Here is a 27,585-nt window from a genome sequence, read left to right on the forward strand (position 1 = left end):
CATACTTTAGCATCTAATAGTCTTATTGAAAAAAGGTCTAAAACTATGAATTTTAATCTATTTAATCCTTGCGAAAAAGTATGTCGCATGATATAATCATCCTTATCTAATCATCTTAGTTTTAAAAAATGTCTCAAGCTTGGATATATTAATGTATAATCTGTTATCTCGTGATATTTGATACTATTTCTTAATAAAATAGCATCTCAATTATCAAATGTGTTAGCTACAGGGAATCAAACCGAAACGAACATAGGTTACGGTTTCGGTTCCGGTACGTCTAGAAATAACTATTTCGGTAAAAGGTTCTATTTCAGTTTTTTTCTTTCTAATGATTAAAAGTGACATTCAGTTATGAAGGTTTGAAGTTGGTCAGACTGCGGATTTAGACACTTTACAAGTCCAAATTTTTGTTCAATTTTACATGATTTTTTACAAAAAAATGAAAGGTCTCAGAATCAAGTTTAAAGGGTTGTTTTACACTAATTACGATATAAGGAGTTGATTGAAACTGAAAACTTGAGATTTAAAATTTTGAATTTTCAAAATTTCATAGGGGGGACCCTTAGCATCGAAATCAATATCTAGTAGCATCTAGAGAAAAATATTTTTTTTTAAGAATTTAGTACAAATTTAAATGCAGTATGAATTAAAATGCCTAATCATGATTAAAATGACATTCCGCTTAGAAATCGGTTCAGTTTTGATCAAGTTATGATAGTTTGAAGTTGGTCAGACTGCGGATTTAGCCACTTTACAAGTCCAAATTTTTGTTCAATTTAACATGATTTTTTACAAAAAAATGAAAGGTCTCAGAATCAAGTTTAAAGTGTTGTTTTATACTAATTACGATTTAAGGAGTTGATTAAAATCGAAAACTTGAGATTTAAAATTTTGAATTTTCAAAATTTCATAGGGGGGACCCTTAGCATCGAAATCAATATCTAGTAGCATCTAGAGAAAAATATTTTTTTGTAAGAATTTAATACAAATTTAAATGCAGAATGAATTAAAATGCCTAATCATGATTAAAATGACATTCCGCTTAGAAATCGGTTCAGTTTTGATCAAGTTATGATAGTTTGAAGTTGGTCAGACTGCGGATTTAGCCACTTTACAAGTCCAAATTTTTGTTCAATTTCACATGATTTTTTACAAAAAAATGAAAGGTCTCAGAATCAAGTTTAAAGTGTTGTTTTATACTAAGTACGATATAAGGAGTTGATTAAAATTGAAAACTTGAGATTTAAAATTTTGAATTTTCAAAATTTCATAGGGGGGACCCTTAGCATCGAAATCAATATCTAGTACCATCTAGAGAAAAATATTTTTTTTTTTAAATTTAATACAAATTTAAATGCAGATTGAATTAAAATGCCTAATCATGATTAAAATGACATTCTGCTTAGAAATCGGTTCAGTTTTGATCAAGTTATGACAGTTTGAAGTTGGTCAGACTGCGGATTTAGCCACTTTACAAGTCCAAATTTTTGTTCAATTTCACATGATTTTTTACAAAAAAATGAAAGGTCTCAGAATCAAGTTTAAAGTGTTGTTTTATACTAATTACGATATAAGGAGTTGATTAAAATTGAAAACTTGAGATTTAAAATTTTGAATTTTCAAAATTTCATAGGGGGGACCCTTAGCATCGAAATCAATATCTTGTAGCATCTAGAGAAATATATTTTTTTTTAAGAATTTAATACAAATTTAAATGCAGAATGAATTAAAATGCCTAATCATGATTAAAATGACATTCCGCTTAGAAATCGGTTCAGTTTTGATCAAGCTATGACAGTTTGAAGTTGGTCAGACTGCGGATTTAGCCACTTTACAAGTCCAAATTTTTGTTCAATTTCACATGATTTTTTACAAAAAAATGAAAGTCCTCAGAATCAAGTTTAAAGTGTTGTTTTATACTAATTACGATATAAAGAGTTGATTAAAAGTGAAAACTCTAGATTTAAAATTTTGAATTTTTGAAATTTCAAAGGGGGGACCCTTAGCATCGATATTGAATCTTGGTCAAAAATAATTAAATTTTCTAAATGAAGAAAATTTGAATGCAGAATGAATTAAGAGGCCAAATCATGATCAAAATGACATTCCGTTTGAAAATCTATTCAGTTTTGATCAAGTTATGACAGTTGGAAGTTGGACAAATCTTTGACCTAGCAACTTAACTACAACCGTACCGGTACAAACGTTTCGGTATTCGGTTCCTGACAGAATTTTCATTCGGTTACGATTTCAGTTCCGGTACTAAAAATTAAACTATTGTTTCGGTTAACGTTCCGGTACCGGTTACAGTGTTATTCCATGGTTATCTATCCTTCCATATTTAAGAATATCTAAATAATATCAGCAAAAAAGTCTCTCAACTTATATCGATATCGATTTATTTATGCTGTTGTATGTAATCTGTACGTTTCATATATTTCTTACAAATTCTACAAAAAGCAGTTATATATATTTTTCAATAATCTTCTTATCTAATAATCTTGATTATAATGAATTTTAAATTAACTTAGTTTGATCTGTTGTCTTTAATTTCATGTTGATATCTGCATCCATCTTACACTCGGATTGCAATAAAATAGGTATTAGAAATTATCTAATGTTTGAAATACTTAAGCAGTTCTCCAACATACCTCTGTCCTGTGACCCTGTCCAATGAAGGGAAATCCCCGTTTCGGGTTTCCTGCGTATTAACAGCTGATTGACAGCTTCTAAAGCAACACATCAGCATTTTGTTGACTCAGGCAAGTCAAACAAAACGGATGTTACAAAGCTGAGCTTTGTATTAGTGTTTAGTGCATTCAAACACACTCACACACACACACACAGATGCGATGTGTGTTTGCTTGAAAGTGGCGTCATAAAAACAATGGCATCACCATCAGAGGCGTCGAGCGGAAACCAACTAAAAGGCCACGCAGAAAATGACAGATAGAGAAAGTGGGAAAAAGTTAAAGAGATAGCAAAGGAGGAAGAGAGACAAAAATCAAGAAAAGTTTCATGACCATGCCTTGGTCACAAGTCGACGTCGGTTGTTTATGACGCCAATGATGAAGGCGATAATACTATAAAATAAACTATTGCATATGGCAAGGCAACATTTCCAACAAGCATCACGAATGTACACAACGGGGGTGTTGCCAGAAAATCGACTAAAGACCCAAAATCAAAACGATTCGTTCACACATTCGATTAAAATCGAATAATAATAGTTACACTCTAAGTTACTTAAGAATTTTCTGTGGACAGTTAAAAAAACAATAAAATTTGCCGAGATTATATATTGCAGATTCTTCATATCGAGAACTTCGAATATCCTGATTCTTTGCTTAGAACGTGTCTTGTTTATGTATATTTTTAGAATGACCTTAGAAAATTAAAAGTTTTAAATAAGAAGTTAAGTAAGTAAAGCATGCATCCGTTTCAAAAAGAACACGTTCTTTTCTGCTAAACAATTTTTTTTATCGGGCCTTTTCCGGTTTTCACTTATAATTTATGAATTTTAATCCAATAATTTTCCCTAAATCAAAATTAAATCATAATCAAATCAAGTTTTATCAAACTAAGCACTAGCTTTACCAACTATTCATTGAACTCACCTCGTATTGTGTGTAAAACAAATTGGCGCTTAGAAAAAAATGCTAAATGCCAACTGCCTTTCCCTTTTCCGTGGCCTCCTTATCGTCTCTTTTCCCTTTCCCATTCTCTTTCTCTTCCTTTTAATATTTTTTAATTTCTACATAACCTATACATTTTGCTTTCACTCTTTGGACCTTTAGTTTATTGGTTGAGTTTTTGATTTTCCTTTTATTTTTTGGGTCAAACATATATTGCTCATTTGACATTTTTCAGCAATCTCCAAGTCAAATATATGAGATACGTATAGTTACACAAATATGCACATATAAGTATGTAAGTATTTATCTATATAAGTTTGGTGTGCGTGTGAATGTGTAAGTGTGCGTTTATCTAACACCAGGGTAATTCCTAGCCGCAGGATGGGCATTAATTTCTTTGGTGGGTGTGTGTGTGTGTGTAGCTGCTTTTAATTTCTTAGCAGCCTTTATCGTATTTTAGTATTTGTTGTATTTAATGGAATGTGGCAGCAGCAAAAGAAAAAGCAGAAAATCCAAACAGGAATCATGCAAGGAATGCGACAGTTTTTGTGTGTATGTGTATGTGTGTGTGTGTCTAAGATATTTTTGAAGTGAAATCCCCACAAAACAATAACAACGACTAAGATGGAGCGCGCTGGCTTCCGTATTCTTGCTTCTGCTTAAGTGTGTGTGTATGCGTGTGAGTTCCAAAAGAAAATGGCATATCAAGAAAAAGAGAAGGAAGGAAAAACAAAAGCTAAGCCAAGCATAACTGGCAAGCAACCGAATCTTTGAATACCCTGCATATCGACCCCTTTTTGCGAAAGTTTGTCTTTATTAGCACATATTACATACGATAAATTTAATAAAAATTTAAGTAGTTACAAAAAATTAATTTAACGTTTAAAATGATCAAAAAATAAAACATTTATTTCAAGTACATTTATTTAATTTTGGCCAGTTTTGGCCAAGTCATCTTTGATATTGCTTGAGTGCTTAAGACTTAGGTATTCCACATGATAAATTTTTAAAAATCAGCCAAAAACCAAAAAAATCCCAAAATAATTGTGTTAGCCACAACTTTTAGCTTTTTAAAACGCTATCGATTGCTAAGATCGGGCCCAGGGTATAATGTCAAAGCTTAAGTACTTTGTATTACTCTTTAATAAAACTGATTAAAAATTAAAGGGGAATAAATTCTCCTACGTTCACATGTACATTTTATAGTCGAATAGAATGTTTATGTAAGTTTAAACTAGTACAAAACAATATTAGTTTAAAATTTAAGTTTATGGAATCATTTTACTATATAAACTTTATTATATTATTATTTATTTATTTATTATTATTTATACTATAAAGGGTATTTGGTGATCGAGCACTTGCAATTAGCGCATTTCGAGATGCTTTCATTTGTTGTTCTTGTGAAGATGGCGAAGTTAAAAACATGCATAAGTATAGGTCCATTTTACATAGACATGTATGTATGTATGTGCTTTCTGCATGCGTAGATAGATATGTAGATAGAAAGATACAAAGGAGCAGAAACGCCGGCGTCGACGTGTTAAGTGACGCAATTTTCATAGTATGTATTTTGGCCGCAAAGGCTGCACGCTTCAAATTTTAAGAGTGTTGCAAAAATATGCAATTGTTTGTCCAAACAATTTGCTAAATAAAACAAAGGCAGTAAGAAGAACAAGAGGAATAGCAACACAACAACAATGGCAACAAAAAGCACAGAGCAGTAGAGTAATAATAGAGAAAGACAGAGCGGCGGGAGAAGAGAGAAACAGAATGAGAGAGTGTTGACTAGCACAATTGGTGGTGAGTTTACAAAGTTTGTTGAACACCATTGTCCGTCCTTTTGTCCTTTCTTCCCGTCTTTCCGAAAAGTAAGTGAAACGCACCTTTTTGCACTGTCGCATCCCCCACTTGCTTTTTGGTCTAGAATGCGCGTAGAATGCCAGACCCAAAAAAGGGAACAACAACAACAAACACAACACAACAGCAGCAACAAAATAAACAACAGCAATTCCTGCAAAATCCGCTACACTCACCGCATGCCCGTCGCAGGAGGGGGGGAAGGGGTGGGAGGGTGTTGTGGGTCTGTGGAACTCTGGTTAGAAGATGGAGAGAAGTGACGACGTTGTCGACGCTTGGCAGCTTTGACATTTGCATGGAAATACGTGTACGTAAATATGTGTGTGTACACTGAAAAAAAAAGACCAACTACTAATTTAAAGAACATGGTGTTCTGGTAAGTTGAAAGCAAATGCGGGTTTGAGTCCCACTCTGTCCAAGAAAAAAACATAGTACAGGAATATTCAAAATAATAAAAATTATACATCTAAAAATATTTCTTTTTTTTTTATTTGTTGTTTTAAGTTTTTGAGTACATTTGTTCTTATAATAAGAACTAGGTCTTATTTAAGATGTATGTATATTCTAACTTTAAGAATTATATGTTCTCGACGCACTTTCTGACCAAAATTCTTAGTTTTCAGATAAAAATCTTTTTATTTCAGTATATGTGTGTGACAGTGTAGAGAAGAGTATGCCAATACAAATGCCAAGCAAAAGCATGACGAGGAGATGAGCTAGATAAAAGCAAGAGGATGAGAAAGAGTATAAAAAATATAAAGCCGAGCATCCCCGCCGGTAAAAAATTCTTTCCGAGTTTTAGCAACAGCATCGCGAATGCCACAGTTTGGGGTTGTTAGACTGTCGGTGTATGTGTGTGTGTATATTTCTGTGTGTGTGCTTGTATAGAAACATCGACATTGTCGTCCCCAAAAATAACTAACCCCCAAAAAGCAACTGGGCACACATTAAACAGCAGATAACGTTAATGCTGAAATACTTCTCATCATGCGGCACTCCAGCAGTGCCAATGCCATACGCTTAAAGCGACCCTCGCTAACTAAAAGCTCACGGCAACAGCAGGCCGCCATAGTCTTCGATTTTCAGCGCCAGCTATTTGTCTATTCTTAGCACATTTTGGCGTATGTTGGTGTATTTTTTTATTTATTTATTTTTTCTTTTTAGTCTTCTTCATCTTCTCCTTTTAATTACCATCTATTCTTGTTAATTTGTATGTGTCCCTTGCATCGATCAACGTTAATTACTGTACCAATTTACACAATCTGTCATATATTTTTATGGGGCAACATTGAAACTTGAATTCCATAACCGTTCAAACGAATTTATAAGTCCCATATGTATGAACTATAAACATAAACATTATAATGTATTATGTTAGCTCTTAAAGTTGTAATAAATGGATTCCAGAGCAGAGCTTGATAAGAAAGCAAATAATTTTCAATACATTTTTCGATATACATATCAGAATTGAGTAAAGAATTTATTTATTTTAATGAATATTGTTATAAATACTGAAAAACATTTTAAAATTAAAAGATATTTAAGGAATCGGTTTAAATTAACCAAATTTTAAAAATCAACATGTAAAGTAATATAAAATGTTGAATTTTAATTGACATTTTAACAATCACAAAAAAATTAAGTTCAAAAATATATGAAGTTTATTAGGAAATTGTTTTGATATGCATACAATCCTTAGAAATCTTAATAAAACATAATATCATTACATTGATTTTATTTATTTTACGATATGGCCAGCTAAATACACTATACTAAATGCATAGGATAACAACTGTGGCATTTCAAATTTATATCCATTAGCGAATTTGACATTTGAGTTCAAGTAATGCATCCACATTTTGGCCATGCTCTGAATAAGTAAATGATTAGCGGTGCATGTGGCTAGCCAAATACGCCTCGCTGCGCTGCCTCTGCTGCTGCCACTGCTGCTGCTGCTTGCTATTACTGCTGGCGCTGCAGCGCTGCTGCTGTCAAATTGTGGACTAAATTTTGAAATTTCATCTCGCGTGTTTATTATGCAGTTTCTGGCATTTTGGCAAAACTACAAACTAAACAGTAAAAGCTGCCAGAGTCCAAACAATACTGAGTTATACATATGTACATATTTAGATGTGTATGAATTGGTATGTGTGTGTGTTAGTTTGATCCCTGCAGTTCCGAAATTCCCTTTGCTTGATTGTCCCAATCGTTTGTTGTTGTCATTTCTGGACGTTTTGTTGTTAGTTTTGTAATAATTCTGCCAGCGTCAATAGGCCGCTGCTTGTGCGCACTTTAAAATTGGAGTCAATTTGTACATTATTGTTAATCAAAAATTTTAAGTCCCGTGGCTTAATGGTTAGAGTCGCCGACTAGTCACAAATAGAACAATATATTTGAAATTTTTTCACTTCAATGCCTGGGGATTTTTCGGCAGGGTTCCACGAGTAGTTCCTAACGTTTATCTGAGGAAAAGGTTAGGGAATTCCTAGTGAGGTTTCCTCAGTCCTCGATTGTAGGTCATCACAGTGTTAAAGACCTTAATGTTTTCCATACAAAGTCCTTAAATTTTCGCTATCGAATAGGGACAATTCATCATGGATTTCTCAACTTTTTCTTTAGGTTTTGAACTGCAGGGATGTAAGATGCAGAGCAGTAAATATATATCTACATTTGTCCATGACAGTACGTACTTAAATGAAATACATACATACATATTTAAGAACATAATTTAAATTTTAGGTACATAAAATACAGTTAGTTAAGAAATTATTCAGACACATTAAAAATTCACAAATTGGTTTTTTTTTAAATAGTTCAATTTAATAAAAATTATTGCTTTTTTAATTTCTTCTAAGACAAAAATAATAAACACTTTCTTAACCAAATGCATAACCAATATGTACATATTTAAAGTAATTCATACCGCAATTTGTTGCCAGCGTCTCGCTGGCTGCTGCCGCTACAGCAACAAAGCAGCACCGCTGTTTTTGTTGTTGTCGTTCCTCTTCGCTTCTTCTTCTTATTGGAGAATATGTTTGACAAAAGATGACGTTCGATTCGTTTTGATTTTCGTCTTTTGCTTTTCTTTTTTCACAGTTTCTATTTGGTTTGTCTCCTTTGGTTTTTGCTTCGCTAGTTGGTTATTTCACTTGACTAAACATGAACTTAAAAAAAATGTAAAAATAAAAATGGAAGCCAGCGAGTTGTTGTTGGTTATGTTTATTATTTACTCGTGTTACAGTTTCACGCACACACATACACGCACAAATACGAAACTAAAGAGCAAGCAGAGCGAAGAGCTGACGAGATTTCACTTTTTGCGTCGCCGTCGCAGTCGCTGTTGCCGTTGCACTTCATCACAGCATGGAATGAACTTTCACGCGACCGCAAAGCTGGCAGCAAACTGACGGCCTTGTCCCGCTATTTGCCGGTGCTGGCGTCGACGTCGGCATCAGCATCGGCATTGCCGTTGGCGTCCGCGTCGACTTGAACGTCGCTGACCGGTAAAGCAGTCGAAATCCAATTGCATTGGTAATGGTAACCCTAATCCGGCGTGCTTTTTTTTGTTGTTCTTGTGATGGTGTTGCTTCTTTTTTTGGCCGATCGATAAATTTGAATTTCGCTCTACTAACATCGCAATGACAATAATAAACACAACAACGACAACAACAACTGTCACTAGCACTTGCACTTTTGTTTTTGCATCTACACTTCTTCGCTGCTCACACTTTCTCTCTCACTCAACCACTCTTCTCCCCACTCGCACACACACACACCACAGGTACATATGTATGTACATTAATTACCATTCATTTTGCATTGACTGCAGTTTTGGACGGAGACAGAGGCAACTGGCAATATTTGAATTTCAATTAAGTAGTTGACCCGTCAATTGATACACTTGAGTTTTCAATTTTGATTATTATTTTAATTTCCATGTACATATCTGTGTACATTTCATACATAAAGCAGATGGCGCAACCACCAAATAAATACCCCCACCGCCAGGACAACAACAATACATCGTTAGTCTATCAGCATCAGCATCAAAATTTTGCATTTAAGCAATAAACAACCTTTAATTAATTATCTTGTCATTGATTTTATTTCTTTAATTTCCATTGCTTTTGCTTTCGGTAGCCCAATTTACAATTGTTATTGTTCTTGTTGCTTTTTATGGATTTGCACACGTTTGTTTATACCCGATTTCTATTGTTGTTGTTGCGGTATCTGCTGAGATTTATTTATGAGCTCTGCATGATGTTGTTTTTTCTCTTCACTTCAACTTGATGGCTGGAGTTGTAAGTTAAAATTATGCTTATTTATCGCTGTCACAAGTGATTTTTAACTTAAGTTTTGTACAGCACTTAAAAAAATCTCGAACGCGCACGCAGCGTCAGCAATGTAAAATGTAAATGCAAAATGCCGCCGTATCACAGAGTCCGCGCGCGACGCCAGCTTTTTGCAACTGAAACTTATTTCGAATTGCCGAACAAGCGTTTTCCAATAAGATACAGTTTAAAAGCGAAAAACGAAAGCTCAACTGTAAGCAAAGCTTTTGCTACGAACAGCGAAAAATTTGGCGTTGCCAGACTAAAAAGCTTAAGTCATTTTAAAATGACAAAAAATTTGTTAAAAGTAACACCATTTTCCATTGCTTAGTTATTTTAGATTTAATAACTAGCACTTATTTATTTAATAATAATATTTTATATTAACAATCTATCGACTTTCGATCTTGGGCTTGTCGCCAATTACTGATAATAAGTGCGAATTTAAAACGAAAAAGCTCAGTAAAAAATTAATGATGAAAATTAAAAATTAGAAACTAGACAAAATTAAGGTTACCATTTTAATAAAGGTTTGAAGTTCGTCCGCCCTCGGGAAGAGAAGTTAGAAAATTTAATTCTAAAAAAATACATACATATATATTTATACCAAAATATATAGAAATTTCTAAAAAAAAAAATCTGCAAAAATTTAAAAGAATTCTATCTTTAAAAAAATTTGAAAAAAGGAATAAAAATTCAAAATACCCTTTACGTATTTTTTTAAGTAAAAAAAATCAAACCAGATCGGAAATTTATACTGAATGGGCAACCCTCAGTTTAAGGACGCCGCAACGGCACTTTTTCCCAACGGGACAAATTTGATATGAGCATTTTTAATAAGAATGGCAGATTAAAAATTATCACCAATCCGCTATATTTTGAAGGGGCATATACTTCACATAAGGGATAGGATTGGGATCTATTCATTGATCTTACTATATTGAATTCTAGTCACTGAACTAAATGACCTACAATCAGGGATTTAGTTCGTTTGTTCACTTTAGGGACTAGTTCAATAGAACTTAGTCCGAACGATTCGACACAACTCTATTGTGAATGAAAGTTCCATCCGGCTGCAGAATGTGGAAAATTTTATTAATTGTATTTATAGCAATTAATAATTGCAATGCAGTGCTGGAGGCTGATGCCAATACCCTCGTATTATTAGACAATTTGGCTATACGAGAAACTCATTCAATTTTCTTCAAATCACTGCAAGGTAACCGGCATCGAACACACATACACACACACATACATCCATAACCTCTGACGTGTACAATTTCTTTTTTAATTTCATAGATCGTGGATTTAAATTGACTTATAAACTAGCAGATGACTCTGGACTGTTGCTTTCCCGCTATGGCGAGTACATGTATAAGAATGTAATTATCTTTGCACCGAGCGTTGAGGAATTTGGCGGCGACATCAGCGTCGAGCGTCTGTCGCAATTTGTGGATGACGGCGGCAACGTTTTGGTTGCGGGCAGTGAAAAGTCCGGGGATGCACTCCGTGAATTTGCGTCCGAGTGCGGCTTTGAGCTGGATGAGGAGAATGCCGCTGTCATTGATCATTTGCACTACGATGTGAGTGATGCCGGTGACCACACAACGATTTTAACCTCAGCGCTGAATTTAATTGATGCGGCCAGCGTTGTCGGCAAGGAGAATCGGAAAGCGGATGCAGCACCGTTGTTGTACCGAGGCACCGGTCTCATTGCCGATAAGGAGAATCCATTGGTATTGAAACTATTGACGGCCGAGAGCAGCGCCTATAGCTACAAGCCTGAGTCGAGCATCTCGGACTATCCCCATGCTGTGGGCCGTAATACATTGTTAATTGCTGCTCTGCAGGCACGCAACAATGCACGCGTTGTATTCTCTGGATCACTGCAGTTCTTTGCCGACGAGACCTTCACCATGGCCGTGCAATATGCGCAAAGCGGTGTCTTCCACAAGCAGGCAGGAAATCAGGCTGTTGCCGAATCCATAAGTCAGTGGGTGTTCGGGGAGAGCGGCCGGCTGCGTGTTGCTTCCGTGCAGCACAATAAGGAAGGCGAGAGTCATCCACCAGAGCAGGCATATACCATCACCGATCCCGTTGTCTACACCATTGGCATTGAGGAGCTCGTCCAAGGTAAATGGAAGCCATTCAAGGCTAACGACATTCAACTGGAGTTTGTACGCATCGATCCATTCGTTCGCACCTTCCTCAAGCAAACCAATGGCGGCAGCTACGAGGGCAGGTTTAAGATTCCCGATGTCTATGGCGTTTATCAGTTTAAGGTTGATTACGATCGCGTCGGTTACACCCATCTGTATAACACGACACAGGTGTCGGTGCGTCCATTGGAGCACACACAATATGAACGCTTCATACCCAGCGCATTCCCGTATTACACCAGTGCCTTCTCCATGATGATTGGACTGTTTGTATTCTCGTTTGTCTTCTTGCACTTTAAGGATGAGCCCACGTCCAAATCGTCCAAGGATGAGAAGAAGACGCAGTAGAGCATTATTAAATGAACAAAATGAGAAAATCAATATGTCTTTAGCATACATTTAAATAATTACAATTGAAATAAATGAAAACCATTTGTATTCATACATAACAACATTTGTTTACTTTTTTAAAAACATGTAAAACAACTTTAAATTCAAATACAGCCAACAATCGATACATTACTTTCTTTTTATTAGTGATGTAAAAATACATCGAAATATCGACAGCTCGACTTTTGCGAAAGCGACCATTTATCGAGTAGATTAAATCGATTTCCATAAAAACATCGACAGCTCACTGGAGTTTGTTCATCGTAGTTCATTTGCAGAACTAAATGATCTATAATTGACACTTTTCTTGGAATTTAGTGCTTATCGAGAAGTGAAGTGAACTCAACTGCTCGGAAACATAACAAGTTCACTTAAATTATAATATAACATAAAAATCATAAAATATTAGGTCATCTTAAAACTAATGTAGACTATTATAAAATTATATTTATTTTTAAATTTACTTCGATGTACAAATTAAGAAAAATTGTATTGTAAGAGGTATATGAACTGGATAAATTTGCACCTATTTTGGTTTTTTTTTATTATTTGGAGTTGGCCCAGCAAAATAAACCTAATACCGAATTTGAATACTATTTCGTAGAAAACTTTTCGCCGGCGGAAATTTATGGTCTACTCGAAATTGGCTTTTACGCCGGTTGGCAGCGCCGAATTACGTGCAGCATAAACAGCTATTTTTTCCTGTAAAAAGTTGGCAGCACTGGCCATAATTATTGAAGTACGCGATCGCAATGCAATTACACATATTTGCATACCATGAGTGGACCAACCCAAGAAGAGCCTAACCGTAGCCGTAACCGTAAACACAGCATCCACAAGCTTAAGGGAAATGTCGCAAGCACAAACAACAGGTGTGCCACCAATTTGGAGCTGTGATACGCACAGACGCAGTCATAATCCACAACGCGAGCTTAAACAACAACAACAATTGCAGTTGTCCACATTGGTGACGGAACTGCGTCGTGCCACAAATCATTGGTTCCAGACCAAAGGCGATGATTGCTTTCAGCTGCTGGTGCAGACGTGTGTGCAAATTCTGCAGCACGGACTATTGCAGCCAACCACAAGCAATGCAACGCTGGTGAGTGAACTTACACCCTTACCCTCCCTCTCTCCATTCCCCCACACTCATCATATCCGACAAGTCCAGACTGACGCCCTAAATTCACAAATGCAACAAATATGGCAAGACTGCATTACTTTTAAGATTTTTGGTTACATGAATCACACACACACACACACACACACACACACACACACGCAGTTAGTCAAGTTATTGTTTTGATAAATTTAAAAAAAAACAATCACTTATTAGGGGTATTCCTGAATCAGCTGAGCAGCTGTGAAATGTTTCATACAATATGTGCAGTGTGCCCAGCACAAATAAGGGAAAACTGGTCACGCAAAATGATTTTAAATAATTTGATTTAAATTCAATTACTTTAAAGTGTAAACCTTTTAGTGACAATACTTTTTAAAGAAACCTAGATTGTTTGTTTACATTCTGTTGCGATGTTGATATGGAAATTTTATACGTTCTGCGTTTCAAGTTTAAATAATTATTTATTTAACGCAGAAAAATTACTCTAAATACACGTACCGTTCCAAGATGTTATTGGAAGCTAACAATAGCTTAAGGGAAAGAACATGAAACCTGAAATGTGATTAAATATTTAAATATATATATAAATACAATAATTAACAATGAATAAACATCATATTATATTCTTCGAATTAGTTGTCACACTTTTTTTGGTCCCCTTTGATTTTCAAATGTCAATCAGCTGTTTTACGAAATTAAAATTAATTTAATTATTTCAGTGGACAAAAAGGGTGATCTAGAATTTCTTAAACAAAACCTAAAGCTTATTTAAATCTGTATAGGAAATACCCTACTATGAAAAATCAACCTTTTCTTGTTAATTTTATAATTATATTTTTAGTTATTTTATTAAACTCAGCACTAATATTATACTTACACTCAGTTTTTATATTTTAACAGCTATTGGAGGTCAGGTTTTTGTAGTATAGTTAATTTTGTTTGGCAGATGATTAGTTGAGTTATTTTAGAGTAATACTATAAATATATATGTTGAGACCAAACATTTTGGGTAAGATGTATGGAACTCATGGGATTTAAATATTTCAAACTAGCACCTTGACAACTTTTTAATCAGTTAAAAAAATATAACTACAATTATAACAATTTAATGTACAGTTATAATTATTCTTTTTTTTAAATATTTCAAGACATTTAAGACCTAAAGATCAACCAAGAATAATGTCGTAGCTTATTTCAAACTTAAAGTACATACATATGTTTTCTTTGTGAAAACAGCTTGTGATTATGACATTTAATTAATTTCTCAAGCTCTTTTTCTATCTCTTCTCTTTCTCTCCTCTCTTTCTCTCTCTCTCTGGATAGCGTTTAGTTGAGGATTTTGAATTTCTGCGTCTCACGGAGTTGCAACAGGCGTTGCAGCATCAGCCATCCGGCAAAGGCACATCGAGAAATCGCACAGTGGGCGTTACGGAGTTCCTGCAACAGTGGGTGGCAAGCTGTTTGCATTCCCGCTGCCTGTCACGTTGCATTCAGTCGCTGGTGGCGGACAAGGAACTGCTCGACACATACTATCAACGGGATGTGGCATATTTGCGGCATAGTGGACATGCCACAGCGCTGTTTGTCTGCCTCACGGCCGTACAGTTGGACCAGAGCAGTCTGCTGAGTCAACTGGAGCCGTTGCACAAGCGACGCCATCGACGCACCTCCTCGCAGCCCAATTTCAGCCAGACGATGTCGCAACGTTTGCATGTGGTGCAGGAGGAGGAGCACTTGCCACGTCCACGTTCACTGTATCATCCACAGCAGCAGCAGTGTAATCTGTTGCGGCGGATCAAAAGTTTGCCCAGTCTTTACCCAAGCGATGCCAGTGCCATGGATGGAGCAGGAGCAGCAGCAGCAGCTTCTGTGGTTCGGCCACGTTGTCAGACGTACAACAGTCCGCGTGCCCGTTGGGGCAGAACTGAGTTGCCAGCGTTGAGCGGCTCCACCATCAGCACGGCGAGCAGTTGCAGTCAAGTGTCGCCATCGCCGTCGCCACGACGCATTCAGCTGATCAACTGTGATGACATCAAGATCTGGACAGATCAAACGACCAGCAGCAACAACAACAATAGCAACAACACACCAACTACACCAATTGCACCCGCTACTTTAAAGCGGATGCAGTGCCTCAAGCGCGCCAGTCCGCTCAACAGCATTCTGGGTAATCTCTTTGGCTCGCCTCCGTTGTATACCAGCTGGTACAATCGCAATCTTGGCCAGGAAGATGAGGCAAGCAGTGTGCTGGACAATTTTCTGCCCATCAATGGACGCAAGCTGGACAAACGGCATCAACAGTCGTTGTTTGAAGGTGTCAGCATGTTGGACTACAACAACTGTGAGGCAGAGGCGCAGTTGCAGACAGAAGCAACGCCAACAACATTGACAACACCACCTGTGGACATTATGGGCAGTCCGGTGGTGATGAGCCAGGAGTATAATAGCGCCAGTTGCAGCAGCAATACGACACCATGCAGCCTAAGCAGCGACAGCAACTCCAATTCCAACAAGATGGACAATCAAAGTCTGGCCGCATTCTTACAAATGTCACGTTATACGCACAACAACACGGAGCTGGAGAAAGAGAATGCACACTTTCGCATCTCGGAGGCGTGCATTACGGCCATTGAGCATGTGAAGTGGAGCAGACGTCGTCAACAGCAGCCGGCGAAAGCAGAAGATGCAGCTGAAGCTGCAGCTGGAGCTGCTGTCCAGACAGATGTCGATAGCTTGCTCATTCCATATGTGGAACAGCACAATAGCAATAGCAACAATAACAGCGCTGAGGCCGTTGGCTTGCAATTGATATCCCGCTTCAAGGATCAACAGTTGCCCAAGCTGGCTGATCTCAAATGGCTGGTGTCGGAGCAGGATACGCCACAGCAGCTGCTGCCAATGCCCAAGCTACAACAGGAGCAACAACAGCAACTGCACGAAGAGGAACTGCAGCAGTCGAGCCTGACACGCGGCACACGCACCTGGGCACCGCCGCGTCAACAGATTATATTCACGGAGCATGCGCCAGCAAGTCGTTCCCAGCTGCTGACACGTCAGCATTATCGCTGTGCCGGCTGTGGCATGCATGTGACGCGACAGTTGCAGCAGCATTTTCGCTATTGCAACTATTTGGGCAAATATCTATGCACCGGCTGCCATCGCAATCAATTGTCGGCCATTCCCGCCAAGATACTGCAATCCTGGGACTTTCGCTCTTATCCAGTCAGCTCATTTGCCTATCGCCTCATCGAACAGATGTATACGTTTCCGCTCTTCCATGTCCCCGATCTCAATGCTCAGCTCTATGCGAAGCAAAAGGTTTTGGCCAAGGAGCGTCGACGTCGTCAGCAGTTGAGATATGTGCGTGATTTCATTGCCGCCTGCCGTTTTGCCACCAGGTGAGTGCAACCTTCCAAACAATTGATATTATCATTTATCATTCATCTGTTCAAACAGAGAGCAGGCGCTCTTCAATGCGGTGCCGGCGCATATAACCAACGATCCGGACATGTGGTCCATGTGTGATTTTGTCGATGTGCAAAACAGTAGCATGAGGCGTTCTATTGAAGATTTGATTGCACTGAGCGAACAGCATGTGAACAACTGTGTGGTAAGTCGAAAAACTCTCCAAATTCAGGCTCCTTAAAAAAAAAAAAAATAAGGCCACAAAAACGATCTTTAATAAAATTTAAGGTGTTTTTTTTTTCTTTATTGGCTCCTTATTTCATTAAGAAAAGTGGGGTCTTATTTCATTATGAAAATTCAATTAAAAAAACCATCATTCCTAATAAAAATGAAATAAGGACCCAAAAATTAGTTTTATTTCATAATGAAATAAGACCCCAAGAAAAGAAATAAAATAAGTCCCCAAATTTTTATTGGGAAATATGGTAAAGTTCTGTTTAATACCGAAAGTTTCCAAGCAAAAAAAAGTGGCTCCAAATAGAGGGGGCTTTAGAGGTCAAAATTAATTCCGAGACTCAAATAGTTTTCTTAATTGAATTTCAAATTTTCTAACTTAGTTGAATTTTACATATATAAAAACTATTACAGTCCTTTTACCAACATGATGAACTAACACCTCAAATATGGGTCCGTTTTTGGGCCTTATTCCTTTTCTTTTTTTTTGCCTTATTTCATATTTGATATTGGGGTATTATTTCATTTTCTACTTTGGGGCTTTATATCATTGGGACCTTATTTCTTGGAGTCGAGTCGAGTCACCTATACACTCTCCTATTTCTCAGCTAATCACACCCTTCTTTTTCTTCTCCAGCTCTGCACGGGACGCGCTTTTGTCTGTGAATATTGCAAAAGTCCGAAGCTCATCTATCGCTGGCAACGCAAGGTGCAACGTTGTGGCCAGTGTGGCACCTGCTGCCATTACAATTGCTGGAAGGCCAATTCAGGTGGCAGTTGTCAACGCTGTGATCGATTGCAGGGAAGGCTGCATCAACGATCTGCTCCAGCTGCTTTAAGCAATACCAACAGCATGGGTAGCTAGCGATCGATAACGATAAGAATTAACTTCCATATGTATATTGTATATAACCTGTAAATTACCAAATTTTATAGCAAATTGTACCTCAAGCGAATGATGATGACCCATGTTGATTTTATAAATTATACAAATATTTATTTTATTATATCAAAAGAAAGTAAATGTTTACTTCTTGTTTATCACGAGCTGAAAATGATCTGTTGGTAACAGATCTAGCTAATTTATAGCTATCACCTGGAATTTTGCGATTTTATAGGGGTATTCCGGAAACAGATTAAGTTTTGCTTTCGATTTGGTTTAAGCAAATCTGAATCTGTTTCCGGACCAACTTAAAACAAAGACTCTGCTACGCATTTAAAAAGTCTAGCTTTAAAATAAATTAAGGTTAGTGACCAGTGCCATAATTATAAGCGTCCACTTGTAGCGCTACGAAAATCAAAATTAAATTAATTAAATTCAAAAAATTAAATACTTTTTTGGAAAAATTACTACTTTTAGTTCTCCGACAATATTACTTATGCATGTATATCAAAATCTACATCGATTATATTCCTGGCAGTCACATCCGCATTTAATAGTGTTAATTCATTGACTTTGGTGCCGTACACAAGTAGTTTAACAGGAAGTGGGCGAAAATGTTGATTATTTTGTAGTTTTAAAATAATATCATGAAGAAGCTTTTCCGTGAGTTGCTCACAATTCTTCAGATTTAACACTTGAAGTTTGGGACAGGCAAGGAACAGTCGAAGTACACCACTGTCAGTGATTTTATCATTAAAAGTGATAGTGATTTCTGTCAAATCTTGCAAGGTAAATAGTGCCTCTAATCCGCGGTCGGTGACGATGTCGCAGTTTTCAAAAACCAGTGTACGCAATGCTCTCAGCTTTCCAATCTGTGGAAGGATCTCGAAATTGATTAAGTTTTGAAAACATGTATGTATTTCGAGATGTTCCAACTGCTTAGACTTATGCTCCACCAGCCATGTCATTAGCATTGGAGGCATTGCATTAGAAACACAATTGTTATACAACATTAGTTTCTGAGGCTTGGTAGCTTTGCAATGTGATTATAATCATCAAGCCTGTGATAACTGCAGCCAATAGAGAGAGTCTCCAAAGATTCACAGCACTTGTCGCTGATAAGCTGCTCAAAACACGGATTTTCGAGAATAAAGCTTGGTATGTGCAATTCTTTGAGCAGCGGTAGCCTTTCAAATATTTCAATCAAGAATTCCGGGTGCCGTGTTGCACCGTCGCTTGATAGTAACAGCGTCTCAATAGACTTTGGCAAATAATTCAAATGATCTGTACTCGTAATTTCAATGCCGAGGAAATACAGTTTCTTAAGCTGACTTAAATGCTCGATCGCTTGCAGATCCTCACCGGTAAGACCGTTTCCATATATTAGCAGATTTTGAAGACTATTTAGATTTGCAAGCAATTTAAATATGTCGTACGAAATGTCATTTCGGATTTCCATTGACTGTAAATTAATGCAATGCTTCCCAAGAAAGTTGCAGACGAGATCACGGTAATGGTATGGTATAAAGCCATCGATTTCCTTTACATTACGTCCGGAAAGTTGAAAAAAATCACGCACTTCCCATGCAGTCATTTCTTTGAATATTTCAAAATCTATAAATTTGTCCAGCTTCGGCGACATTGCCTCATAAATGCATCGGAAACGAAAACAAGTGCGTGCAAATCGAATGCGATCAGATTGTGATAATTGCCGGAATATATGCTCTAAACAATCATCGTTCAGTTTCATAATGACAGCAGTTTTCTCATTGGGATTCACATTTTCCGGTTTATCCGGCATTTTCTCGGCATGTGGTTGAAACCAACTATAACTTGGCTGGACTCTTATATGGCATTCATTGACCGTATGGATTTCGTTTTCCAATGCATTGGCAGCAGAACGAGGATTCTCAAAGACAACGTAGCCAGTTCGTGTTCCATTCTTAAAGACATCGCAGTTACTTCTTCTTTTATTTTCACACGGAAACAGATGCAATTGTTCAACGCATCCATATTTCTCAAAATGCTCTTGAATTTGCTGCTTCTCTAGTCCTTCTTCAATATTAATTAGAAAGAGATTCTTCACCAACACATGATCTTCCGTGTAGGCTAATTCCTCTTTAAAGTAATACTTTTCTTCAGACGACATTTTTCGGTTATCTTTAGTAATAAGCTATAAAGAAATTTAAATAATAAGCAAGGAACTAAATGTGCATTTTAAAAACGGTTCAAAACATCACCTTATTATGTTGTTTATTTTAGAATCATGTATATTCTATGCCAGGGATGGTCACGTTTATTGTATCGTTATCTATTGCTCACACAGATACCGATGACGCATGCCGAATGCGAATACTAGCAGTGTTGCCGATTCTGCTATTTTATAGCTAGCTGTGGCTATTTTCAAAGTTCGATTGCTAGAAAAATTTAAAAATTGCCACACGTTTAAAAAAAAGGTAACAATCTGCATTGGCGGGGAATTAAATTTTGTTCAACCAGTTCAAAAATTTGACAAAATTCTATAAAAAAAAATCTGCGAAAATTTCGAAAGTTCTACTTTTAAAATTTCATATTGGGTTAAACCTGCTAACCGAGCCTGCCAGCTCGATATTTTTTGCGAAATGACTATTGAGACATGCTGGCAGCACTACTACTATATTTGGCAGCAGGGTGGCAGCCTTGTGTGCCAAAACATTATTTCCATACCAGTGCTGCTTCTTTTTAGAGAAAAAATAGCTGTTTCCAGCCGGAGGCATCTTAACTAGTTTTGTGGGCACTTTTGCACAGTTTTAGGAATAATATTAATAGCCAAAGATAGCTGATAATAAAATTTATCAATTTTTTAGCAGACGAAATTGGAAATTTTCAAAACTAGCTATTAAATAGCTAAGTTAGCAACAGTGATTAGCAGCGTCGAAGACTGCTGGTTTAAGTTTTGCAGTGCCATTTTGAGCAGCGTAGTAAGTAACATTTGCTTGTTAAATTAAAGTTAAATTTTTTGCACCTTTCGTTTAATGAATCGAAAACGCAAATTGCAGTGCCGAGTAAAATACGTCACAAGTGTTGTTCGTATAAATTAAACAGCTTTGACAAAATTTATGTTTTTGACATTTTTTTTTAACAACCAACCAAAAAAAAAATAGAAAAGCGTCGTGCAACACACACCGCAAATGAAAGAGAACGCCAGAAATTGAAGTGTAGGTTGGAAAGAAAAGTAAGAAGAAAATTTGCAAGTATTTTTTTCTTGACTGTTGGCGCTTGCGTTCAAGTGCGAGCCTTACAGCTGCCTGTCATCAACCAGCTTTACGGCCCGAAGCCCCAAATACACCAAATACAACATATTTTAACAGTCTTTAAGGTAAGCAAAACTGAGAAAGAAAGAAAAAAGTAATAATCATTGCATTTGTGTGCGGATGCCCTGCCGATGAGAAGCGATGGTAAGGTAAATGTGTAAAAACGATGTGCTTGATGCGTGCGTGCGTGCAAATGTGTTTATATATGTATGTACATATGTAAAAACATATGTATATGTTCATATACATTTGTATATATGTGCTAACATTTAGACGTAAGTGTGTGTGCTCGGACAAAGCGATGCGGCGCATTTCACATTAACGTGAGCAAATATCTACATAGAAAAAAGTATGAAATTGCATAAAAAGCTAATAAGAAAAATATATATGACTACGCAAAATGATGTGTGTGTGTGTATATGTATGTATAATAATGCGTGCACTGTAAAAATTTGCAAGCTTGTGACCAACACATTTCTACATATGTGTACACAGTGTGCCAAGTAATTGTTTTGACTTGGAAAAAAATACATACATTTTAAGATGCGAAAGAAAAAACTATTCTTGTGTTCATTTTTTTTAATATTAAAGAACATAATACTAAAATCCCATTGAGCTTACTATATTTAATAGTTAAAAAAACAATGGAGATTTGTTTTTGTCAAAACAATTGCATACGTATGTGTGTGTGTGGGTGTTATTATGTTTCTTTTTTTTTTATCGATGTTTCTCCCTTTACTCATTTTCCATATGATTTTCAGGCAACCAAGGCGGCTGCTGCAACATAAAGCACACAGCGCAATCGAAATCGAATGTCAGCACGATAACAAATAACTAAAGAAGAAGAAAAAATCGCGAAAGAGGAAGAGGAAGAAAGAGAAAAAGTAACAAAAACAAAAAAAAAATTCTACTACTACCTATAATAATAATACAAATAATAATAATCGAAAGAACTTGAAGAAAACAGAACGAGAAAATAAACAATAAGAACGGCGGAAACAGGAAAAGCAGAAAAAGCAGCAGCGGCGACGTTTGCAGTAGCCGATTGAGAGCAACATTCAAGGGCCAAATAAGATGGACATTGAAACAGATCAGTCTATCGAAGCAATGGACACCCAGGATACCCAAGAGGTCGAAATAATCACAAGCGACCTACAACAGCAACAACAACAACAGCAGCAGCAACAACAACAACAGACAAACTCGCCGCCTCAATTGCCCAAATTTAAGAATTTAATACATCCACAGTTGCAACAACAACAACAACAACAGCAGCAGCAGCAGCAGCAGCAGCCACAACAACAACAGCAGCAACAGCAACTTCACAGTGAAAACGGTAACGTGCCACCACAACAGTTGTTGGCCGAAAGCAGCTCCACATCGTTTGGTAACGAACAAGAGATGCCAATGGACGACGAGACAAAGGAGGATCAATTCCGTTCGGAAACGGTATTCTCCTATACCGTTGAGAATGTTAGCCAAATCAAGCAACAACATTTATCGCAACCAGTGTATGTTCGCATGCTGCCATGGAAGATAATGGTCATACCGAATGATCGGGCATTGGGATTCTTTCTCCAATGCAATGGTGAGAATGATTCACCCACCTGGTCATGCAATGCCATTGCCGAATTGCGTCTCAAATGTCACAAGCCGGATGCGCAGCCATTTACGCGCGCCAAAATCAAGCATTTATTCTACTCGAAGGAGAACGATTATGGTTATTCAAATTTCATAACCTGGCAGGAGCTGCAGGATCCGGACAAATATTATGTGCACAATGGCAGCATTACACTGGAAGTGCATGTTATTGCCGATGCTCCGCATGGCGTTCTATGGGATTCCAAGAAGCATACCGGCTACGTTGGCCTAAAGAATCAGGGTGCCACTTGCTATATGAATTCGTTGCTGCAAACATTATATTTTACAAACTCATTGCGCTTGGCCGTTTATCGTATACCAACGGAGGCAGATGATAGCACCAAATCGGTGGGCTTATCCCTGCAGCGTGTCTTCCACGAGCTGCAGTTCGGTGATCGTCCCGTTGGCACCAAGAAGCTAACTAAATCATTCGGCTGGGAGACTCTGGACTCGTTCATGCAACACGATGTCCAGGAATTTTTGCGTGTCCTGCTCGACAAGTTGGAGTCGAAAATGAAGGGCACCTGCCTCGAGGGCACCATTCCAGGACTATTCGAGGGCAAAATGTCGTCGTACATTAAATGCAAGAATGTCGACTATAATAGCACACGCTACGAGACATTTTATGATATTCAGCTAAATATCAAAGACAAGAAGAACATCTACGACTCGTTTCAGGATTATGTCGCCTCGGAGACACTCGAAGGCGACAACAAATACGATGCCGGTGTCCATGGTCTTCAGGTGAGTGAGAAAGTTTCTTAGTCCCCTCTGTCTATATCTTGTCAACGTTTACAAATTCATCGAAAGGCAATGTTAGCTATTAAGTCCAATTGGAAGTTGCTATTGTGATAATCGTTTTTCAAACTAAATTTTATTTTAAAATTGAATATCGATAAATTAGATTGATCTTTTTTGAAATCAACCAAATTTTGTTTACTTTATAACGTTTTTCTTTTTTAAATGAAAATCATACAAAATCATATTCTGATAACGAAATATACAAAAAAAAAAAAAAAAAAAAAAAAAACAATGTTAACCGAAAACCAAAATACGGACATACCAAGACCTTAACTGAAACCGATATTCAGGTCGGTTTGATATCCTGACTTTTCGTTAAAGTGTTTGATTCGTTATCTCTTGTCAGTTCTTACATGAAATGAGATGAAGTAACATGAAATTAAATCAAATGTCAGATATAAGGTATTCTACGTAAATTGACTTTGAATTCAGGCTTCTTAAATGTAATAATAATTAATATTTTAACTACATTGACTGTAATTGGTTGGCAAAGCCGAACTTTTAAAGCGGCTGTGCTGAAATACCAATACTAAATACCAAGTTTTTTTTCGACTGTTTTAGTCGGTTTACATAAAAATGATATCATTTAGAAGTGAGAAGTTATTTTGCAAAGCTTTCGTTTATCACGGTTTTATTGCAAATCGATATTTACCCAATTTGAGATTAAAACCGTGTCCCATGAAAGTCAAATGTCATCATAGGAATAACTAACTAAACATGATTTATTTGTATAATATTGAAATGAATTTTTGTTATTGTTTTTTTTATAGGAGGCAAGCAAGGGCGTTATATTCACATCATTCCCGCCGGTGCTGCATTTGCATTTGATGCGTTTCCAATATGATCCAATTACAGACAGTTCGATCAAATACAATGATCGCTTTGAGTTTTATGAGCAAATCAATCTCGATAGTTATCTGGCGGAGAATGAGAAGACCCCGGCCGATTATGTACTGCATGCCGTGCTCGTGCACTCGGGTGACAATCATGGCGGTCATTATGTGGTCTTCATTAATCCCAAAGCTGATGGACGTTGGTTTAAGTTTGATGACGATGTGGTATCCAGTTGCCGTAAACAAGAGGCGATCGAGCAGAATTATGGCGGCATGGATGATGAGATCTCGTTTCATGCCAAATGCAGTAATGCCTATATGCTCGTCTATATACGACAATCGGAGCTAGATCGCGTATTGGGCGACATACCTGAAAATGAGATATCCAGTGACCTGGTGGAGCGTCTCGATTTAGAGAAACGCATCGAAATGGCGCGTCGCAAGGAGCGCAGTGAGGCGAATCTCTATGTACCAATCCATGTCATACTCGAGGAATACTTTGAGTCACAACAAAAGCGACGTCTCTTCGATTTGGAGAAGACACATCAGCGTCCATTTAAGCTAAAGCAAAATCAAACCGTTAACGAGATGGTCGAGATGCTGGTGAAGGCATTTGGTGTGCCACGCGATCGCATGCGCATGTGGAACATGTGCACGGCCCAAACACAAAAGTTCCTGCATTTTGATTTTGAGGCAGAGGCCACAAGGACCATCGAACAGATACCCACATCGCAGAAGCCATGGGTGATCTTCCTGGAGCTGGCACCGCCCGATAGCACCGTGCCACTGTCACCGTTCAATCCCAAGACCGATGTGCTGCTCTTCCTCAAGTATTACGATGCGCGCAACAAGCGTCTCAATTATATCGGTTGCACACAGCAGCCACTTTCTCGTCGTCTCGCCGAGCTGGTGCCAGAGATTAATCGTAAACTTGGCTTCGAACCGGACACTGAACTGACCGTATTCGATGAGTATGCTGAAAAGAAAATACCCAACATTAATGAGCCCATTGAGAATGTCCTCTACATGCCGCAGGATCATTTGCAGGGACCGATATTAATCTTTGAACGCGAGAATGTTGATGTTAAACTGGACTTACCCACCGTTGAGGATTACTTTTTGGATCTTGTCTATCGCATCGAGATCATTTTCAGCGACAAATGTAATCCCAATGAGCCCGACTTCACACTCGAGCTATCAAATCGCTATAACTATGATCAATTGACAAATGCCGTCGCCGAGCGACTCAACACAGATCCCCAAAAGCTGCAGTTCTTCATGTGCATCAGCAACTACAAGGAGACCGCTGGCAATGCTGTGCCCTACACCTACAAGGTGCGTATAACTATTACAGCACTCTCAAAAATCTTCAAGTTGAATTAAATCTGTGTAAATCCTTTTAATAGGCATTGATTTAACTTTTTGAAATAATTTAAATTTCATTGATTTAACGATTTTCATTGAATCCACTTAATGATTAATGCATAGTACTTATACTGTTGCAGAGAGTGTATTTTATAATTTTAAAATTAACTAATTGCTCGTTTACTTCAAGATCCCTTTTTTTGAGTTAATAATGTTGAAATATTTGTTATATCCTTTTCTAAATTGCAAAGAAATTATATATTGTATACTTCTTAAGTAAGAATCGAAAGATTTCACTGGTACTCAATTGATAACTTGAAACGCGTCTTTTGCAAGACATTTGATCTGAAAAAAAAACATTTGTGTTTTAAGAATTTACTTCATGTTACTTTATATGAAATTTGTTATTATTAAATTGTCAAATTTAAAGAAAACACAAAATATTTCAAAAGTAGAATACATTCAAAGGTTAAAGAATGGTTGAAAGAGAACTAACAACAATTGAAATTAAGTCATTTGAAATTTGTATTTCGAACATTGAAATTGAAATAGTAGCAATAATTATAATAATTTGTTTTTTAACAGGGTACCATTAAGGATCTCTTGTCGTATACGAAGCAGAGCACGCCGAAGCGTATTTTCTATCAGCGATTGTCACTAAGCATACACGAGCTGGATAACAAGAAGCTGTTCAAGTGCATTTGGGTATCCAATGACCTGAAGGAGGAGAAGGAGCTGGTGCTATATCCGAATAAGAATGATACGGTCAAGGGTCTCCTAGATGAGGCGGCCAAAACAATAACGTTCGCTGAAAATAGCCGCAAGAAGTTGCGTCTCATGAAGGTGGGCAATCATAAAATTGCGTCCGTCTGCAAGGATGATATCCTATTGGAGACATTGATCAAGACAAATGAATCGATAACAACCACACAAGGTACACAGAAAATCTATCGCATCGAGGAGGTGCCCATCGAGGAGACACAGCTGGCCGAGAATGAGCTTCTCATACCTGTGGCCCATTTCAGCAAAGAGTTGTACAATTCATTTGGTGTCCCGTTCCTGACAAAAGCGCGACATGGCGAACCGTACGGTGCGCTCAAGCAGCGCATACAGAAGCGTCTCAATGTTCCCGATAAGGAATGGGAGAATTATAAATTTGCTGTCATCACAATGGGTCATACAACCGATGTGAATGATAATACACCTATCGATCTGGAGGTCTATCGCACTTGGACTAGCGGACAGTTGCCATTCTTTGGACTCGATCACATCAATAAGTCGCGCAAGCGCAGCTCATTGAACTTCTCCGAGAAGGCAATCAAAATCTACAATTAATCAACAAACAAACAAACAAAAAATTAAATAAAATAAAAAATATATATATATAAAAAAGGAGAAAAGAAAAAAACAACAACAACAAACGACAACAATATCTACAACTACAACAACAACATCAACAGCAACAGCAGCAACAACAAATAATAATAGTTATATAGATATATTAATAATATATTCAACTTGGATCGTACTGTGTATATGTGTATGTGTCAGTGTTTGTGTCTCGGTACCCATCTTAACTCTTAACGATTGCGGGCGAGACGTGGCAAGGTGCGTGTGGCAAGTAGCAAG

The 27,585-nt window shown here is 37.3% G+C and overlaps 5 protein-coding genes across 11 annotated transcripts in view; 3 read left to right on the forward strand and 2 right to left on the reverse strand.

Annotated features, from left to right (window-relative positions):
• LOC117782747 (sn1-specific diacylglycerol lipase alpha) overlaps window positions 1-9,857 on the reverse strand; it is a 31,552-nt gene extending 21,695 nt beyond the window's left edge. The window contains exons 1-2 of the mRNA XM_034619786.1: window positions 9,305-9,857; window positions 8,422-8,662 (exon numbers count right to left, since the gene is read on the reverse strand). The gene's annotated coding sequence lies outside the window, so the exon portion shown is untranslated. The remainder of the gene's footprint in view (window positions 1-8,421; window positions 8,663-9,304) is intronic.
• A 1,022-nt stretch (window positions 9,858-10,879) lies between these two features.
• Window positions 10,880-12,437, forward strand: LOC117792165 (dolichyl-diphosphooligosaccharide--protein glycosyltransferase 48 kDa subunit). Its single transcript, XM_034632185.1, has 2 exons — window positions 10,880-11,048; window positions 11,129-12,437. The coding sequence occupies exons 1-2, from the start codon at window positions 10,886-10,888 to the stop codon at window positions 12,334-12,336; spliced, it is 1,371 nt and encodes a 456-aa protein (XP_034488076.1). The 5' UTR covers window positions 10,880-10,885; the 3' UTR covers window positions 12,337-12,437.
• Window positions 12,438-13,090: 653 nt separating this feature from the next.
• On the forward strand, window positions 13,091-18,155 carry LOC117789974 (run domain Beclin-1-interacting and cysteine-rich domain-containing protein). Of its 2 annotated transcripts, none has more exons than XR_004617942.1 (4): window positions 13,091-13,480; window positions 14,825-16,899; window positions 16,965-17,111; window positions 17,778-17,915. XR_004617942.1 is itself a non-coding variant. In XM_034629200.1 (4 exons), exons 1-4 carry the CDS (start codon window positions 13,229-13,231, stop codon window positions 18,003-18,005), a joined length of 2,709 nt encoding a protein of 902 aa, XP_034485091.1. In that variant the 5' UTR covers window positions 13,095-13,228; the 3' UTR covers window positions 18,006-18,155. The 2 variants fall into 2 exon arrangements, 1 of the variants encoding a protein (XP_034485091.1); XM_034629200.1 differs by having other exon boundaries at window positions 13,095-13,480; window positions 16,958-17,111; window positions 17,778-18,155.
• On the reverse strand, window positions 18,116-20,311 carry LOC117789987. The gene is made up of 2 exons (XM_034629215.1): window positions 20,264-20,311; window positions 18,116-20,196 (listed from the first exon to the last, which is right to left on the reverse strand). Exon 2 carries the CDS (start codon window positions 20,170-20,172, stop codon window positions 19,036-19,038), a length of 1,137 nt encoding a protein of 378 aa, XP_034485106.1. The 5' UTR covers window positions 20,173-20,196; window positions 20,264-20,311; the 3' UTR covers window positions 18,116-19,035.
• Window positions 20,312-20,917: 606 nt separating this feature from the next.
• LOC117780559 (ubiquitin carboxyl-terminal hydrolase 7) lies at window positions 20,918-27,543 on the forward strand. 6 transcript variants are annotated; one of them, XM_034617142.1, is made up of 5 exons: window positions 20,918-20,983; window positions 21,167-21,381; window positions 22,078-23,701; window positions 24,529-25,926; window positions 26,542-27,543. In XM_034617142.1, exons 3-5 carry the CDS (start codon window positions 22,391-22,393, stop codon window positions 27,289-27,291), a joined length of 3,459 nt encoding a protein of 1,152 aa, XP_034473033.1. In that variant the 5' UTR covers window positions 20,918-20,983; window positions 21,167-21,381; window positions 22,078-22,390; the 3' UTR covers window positions 27,292-27,543. The 6 variants fall into 6 exon arrangements, with proteins under 6 accessions (XP_034473033.1, XP_034473065.1, XP_034473024.1 ...); XM_034617174.1 differs by having other exon boundaries at window positions 20,923-21,381; window positions 22,078-22,479; window positions 22,570-23,701; XM_034617133.1 differs by having other exon boundaries at window positions 20,923-21,381.
• Window positions 27,544-27,585: the final 42 nt, after the last annotated feature.

This window comes from Drosophila innubila, chromosome X, assembly GCF_004354385.1.
Source record: "Drosophila innubila isolate TH190305 chromosome X, UK_Dinn_1.0, whole genome shotgun sequence".
NCBI lineage: Eukaryota > Metazoa > Arthropoda > Insecta > Diptera > Drosophilidae > Drosophila > Drosophila innubila.